The sequence below is a fragment of the Orycteropus afer genome, unplaced genomic scaffold (assembly GCF_000298275.1).
Source record: "Orycteropus afer afer isolate SDZICR_OR568_19922 unplaced genomic scaffold, OryAfe1.0 scaffold00034, whole genome shotgun sequence".
NCBI lineage: Eukaryota > Metazoa > Chordata > Mammalia > Tubulidentata > Orycteropodidae > Orycteropus > Orycteropus afer.
In genome coordinates, this window is record NW_006921621.1 from 17,735,184 (window position 1) to 17,739,153 (window position 3,970).

At 43.7% G+C, this 3,970-nt stretch overlaps 1 protein-coding gene across 1 annotated transcript; it reads left to right on the plus strand.

Moving 5' to 3' along the window:
* Nucleotides 1-960: 960 nt before the first annotated feature.
* TREM1 (triggering receptor expressed on myeloid cells 1) lies at nt 961-2,721 on the plus strand. Its single transcript, XM_042780335.1, has 3 exons — nt 961-1,231; nt 2,365-2,542; nt 2,700-2,721. The coding sequence occupies exons 1-3, from the start codon at nt 961-963 to the stop codon at nt 2,719-2,721; spliced, it is 471 nt and encodes a 156-aa protein (XP_042636269.1).
* The last annotated feature ends 1,249 nt before the right edge of the window (nt 2,722-3,970 follow it).

Here is a 3,970-nt window from a genome sequence, read left to right on the forward strand (position 1 = left end):
ACAATGGTTGATGATATTGGAGGTGGTGGAGGTGATTCTGAAGATGATGTGACCAGGTGTAGGGTGGTCTATAGCACTGAGGGGTGAGAAGAAAAAGAGATTAGTGTCAGCTGGAACCGTTCAGGTGACTCTCCTCTGGGACTGACAGGGATGAAAATGGGAAGAGCATTCGACTTGAGGACAGCAGGAGATAATACAAAGGACAATGTTTCGGAAGGATAGGTGCTTCTCTGGGGAACCAAAGTAGAGTAAAAAATGAGTGGTAAAACCGATGCAGTTCTTTTTCAGCTTTGTGTTATAAAAACTTCACAACCTATGACAATACAGAAAGAAAACCAAAACAAAACCAAACTCACTGCCGTCAAGTCGGATCTGACTCATAGCAACCCTTCCTTGGGTTTCCGAGGCAGTATCACTACAAAAGTAGATTGCCCAACCTTCCTTCCAAGGAGTGGCTGGTGGGTTTGAACTGCCAGCCTTCTGGTTATCAGTCAAGTGCCTTATGCACTGTGCTACCAGAGCTCCCTATAGAAAGAAAAGCCAATATATATTCATCACCTAAATTCAATGATTAATATTTTGCCTCGTTTGCTTCATATGTGTGTGTGTTACTGATACACACACACACACATATAATTATTTTGAAATTTCTCAAGTGAGGAGAGTCAGGGAGGCTGAAGGGAGGGTGCAGGAAGAAGGATATAGACATTAATTTCAAAAGAATTTACAGAAATCCTAGGTATCTCCTAAATGTTTGATGAAGCTATTACTCCTGTTGAGCTGTGGTCATGTGGCTGCTGTGGAGCTTGAGGTCAGGAGTGCTGGGGTGCTGGAAAAAGTGTTTGATCAATGACACCCCCTTGAATCCTCATTCTAGGGTTTCAAGCAATAAACATAACTGAGGAGGCAGTATGCCTGATAGAAGGAAACAACCTGACTGTGCTCTGTCCTTACAACATCATGACATATGCCCTCAGCCTGAAGGCCTGGCAGCGGGTGAGAAGCCAGGGCCCCCCTGAGGTGCTGGTGCGCACAGAAACCAGAGACGCAGAGTTCAACAGAGCCCAGGCTGGGAGGTACCTACTGGAGGATTTTCCCACGGAAGCCGTCGTAAAGGTCACAGTGACAGGGCTCCAGAAGCAGGATGAGGGGCTGTATCAGTGTGTAATCGACCTCTCTCCTCAGGACCCCTTCATCCTGCATGATCGAATTCGGCTGGTTCACTGTGGTGGTGAGTATCAGGGAGATCCCACCCAGAGAAGGGCCTTTACTGACCTGACCTCCATAGCCAGAGCTAATGGTGGGGTCCATTCTGCTATGATATTCGTCTTTTCTTTCTTCTTTCCTTCCTCCTTCTTCCTTCCTTCCCTCTCTCCCTCCTTGTTTCCTCTCTTCCTTCCATCTGTCTCTAACCCAGGCTACATGCTATTTCTTTGGTCCTTGTTATTGTTGTTGTTATGTGCCGTCGAGTCGGCCCCAACTCATAGCGACCCCTCCTTGGGTTTCCGAGGCAGTATCACTACGGAAGTAGGATTGCCCAACCTTCCTTCCGAGGAGTGGCTGGTGGGTTTGAAACGCCAGCCGTCTGGTTAGCAGGCAAGTGTCTTAGCCACTATGCTACCAGAGCCTGCTTCTTGAATAGTCATCTTCACATCACTCATTATTCCTACAATCTATCCATCCACTCATCCATCTGTCTATTCACCTATCCATGCATCCATCCTTCCACACACTCACCCCATTCATTATCCATCTATCTATCTACCTAACTCCCAACAATTTATCCATCAATCTACCCACTCATTCATGCATCCACATATCCATTAATCCATCCATCCCTCCATCCATCCACCCATGCATGTATGCATCCATCCATCTATAATATTGTTTGAATACCTACTAGATACCAGACATTGTTGCTCATGCTTGGATTGTAGAGGTAAACAAGACAATGTCCTTTTCCTTATCAAGTTTATATCTAGTGACTAGCCCTTATGGGTAAGAGGTAGAATATCTGAAAGAATCCCTTTTAACAGATATGTCCTTGCTGGTGTCACAGTAGAACTTTCATTTCTGGTAGAACACAGTCAGCTGCCAACTCCTCCAGTGATGGAGAGAACCTCTAGCTGGAGGAGAAAAAATTTTTTTTCTTGAGGATATGGAGGGGAAGGTGTTGGTGGTCCTGAGGGGCCAACAAGGGCTTCCTCAAGAAGGACAGACTCCATCTGGGTCATGAAGGCTACAGTCCTGGGTTGAATTCAGCGTTCCTCACCCCATTCACAACTTTACCCTTCTCCTACCATCCTGCCTGCTGCTGCTTGGCCTGAGGGTTGATGTTTATCCTACAATTATATCTTCTTGCAGGTACTCCAGGTGCTGCTGTCTCTAATAAGAATCCCACCCAGTCTTTGGTTGAGACAACCACCCTTCCTTTGACTACCACCACTACTCTGAGAATAACCCGCACTTGGCCCAGGACTACTACCATTGTCTCTTCTCCTCTTCCCAGAGTCAACCACACAAATGTGGAGGATGTCACCAGGTATGGTTTGCAGGCCTCTGGGTCCCTGGTTGGACACAGCCCTTTGTTTTGCGGTCCACATGCTAACAGGAAGGGATAGTGAGGTGTAGGGTTGGGTAGTAGGCAGGAATAGACTTGATCCCACCTTTGGATCAGTCTGGATCTGAAACTCCCAAAGGAAGGAGGTGGTGGCAGTGTGAAGAGGAAGCTCTCCGCAGGTGGCCACTCTCCCAGCTCTCTTTTTGGGTCCCTTGCACAGCAAAGTAGTGGACAGAGGGAAATGGCATCTATTTGTTTAGTGAAAAGAATAGCCTGAGTGTGGGACTTGGATTCCAGTGTCAGACAGAGTAACTGCTGTGTGACTTTGGGCAAGTCTCTAACTCTCTCTGGCTTCACTTTCTTCATCTGTCCAAAGGAATACTAGAATACCAGAGCTGCAAGTTAGAATGTAGCCCAATGACTCTTGGCCATAATTGCATGTTAGAATTATCTATTGTGTTCATTTTTCATTCTTTTGTTTTGTTTTTAATACTCATGCATATACCCTAACTCAGACGAATAAATCAGAATTTCTAGAGGTCAGACTTGGTCCTTAGTAATTTTTAAACATTCTCCAATGTGCAGGCAGAGTTAGAACCATTCACATAGCACCCCCCCATTACAGTTTATTATTAAGCTGATTAATCTTAAAATGTATTTATTATTAAAAACTGAATTAACAGAGCAAGAACTTCTTCCCCCACTGCCCCATTCTTCCATATTTCCATAAAGTTATCTACTTCTGTAGTCATACTGCCTTAGGAAACCCAAGGAGGGGTCACTATGAGTTGGATCCGACTCGGCAGTGCGTTTATTATTATTTTTTTAAAATTACATTATTTCTTCTCCATATTCTCTTCTGGTACTTATTTATGATTATATATTTTAAATATGCCTCTGATTATAATTAAAACTATTTTATCATTCTATTCTGCTAAAGCCATTCTTTAATGTTGCTACCTGATCTACACAGTATAGTTTCAATGAGTGCATATTTTTTTAATTGAAAAGACAATTTTCATAATCATGTTTGTTTTTAGACACATTTTCTTGATACTATTGATAACTCTAAAATGAACATATTTAAAAAAAATTTTCTGTTTAAAAAATTCTAAATAAATCCACAGTCACTGTGGTGATATGTAGACGTGAGAATTGAGGCTGAGCCTCTGGTGTTTAAAACCCAGCGAAATGCACCTGGTGCACAGGTAACAGCCCAGCTTATAGACTGAGACAGACTAGGAAGAAGGAAGAGGCCGTCCGCTTCTCAAAGAATTAGCCAGGGAAAACCTTATGAATAGCAAAGAAACACTGTTTGGTACATTACCGCACACCTTTAGGAATAGTCTGTTTAGGCTAAAAAGCTCTCAAAATAGGACTGGGAAAGAGCTGCAACATCTGAGTAAACCC

Bases quoted from the DNA above. Each gene is read 5' to 3' on its own strand.
- TREM1 (XM_042780335.1), top strand. From the start codon at position 961: ATGACATATGCCCTCAGCCTGAAGGCCTGGCAGCGGGTGAGAAGCCAG. The intron at 1,232-2,364 runs GTGAGTATCAGG...ATCTTCTTGCAG, and splicing joins TCGGCTGGTTCACTGTGGTG to GTACTCCAGGTGCTGCTGTC. The intron at 2,543-2,699 runs GTATGGTTTGCA...AAACTCCCAAAG, and splicing joins AATGTGGAGGATGTCACCAG to GAAGGAGGTGGTGGCAGTGT.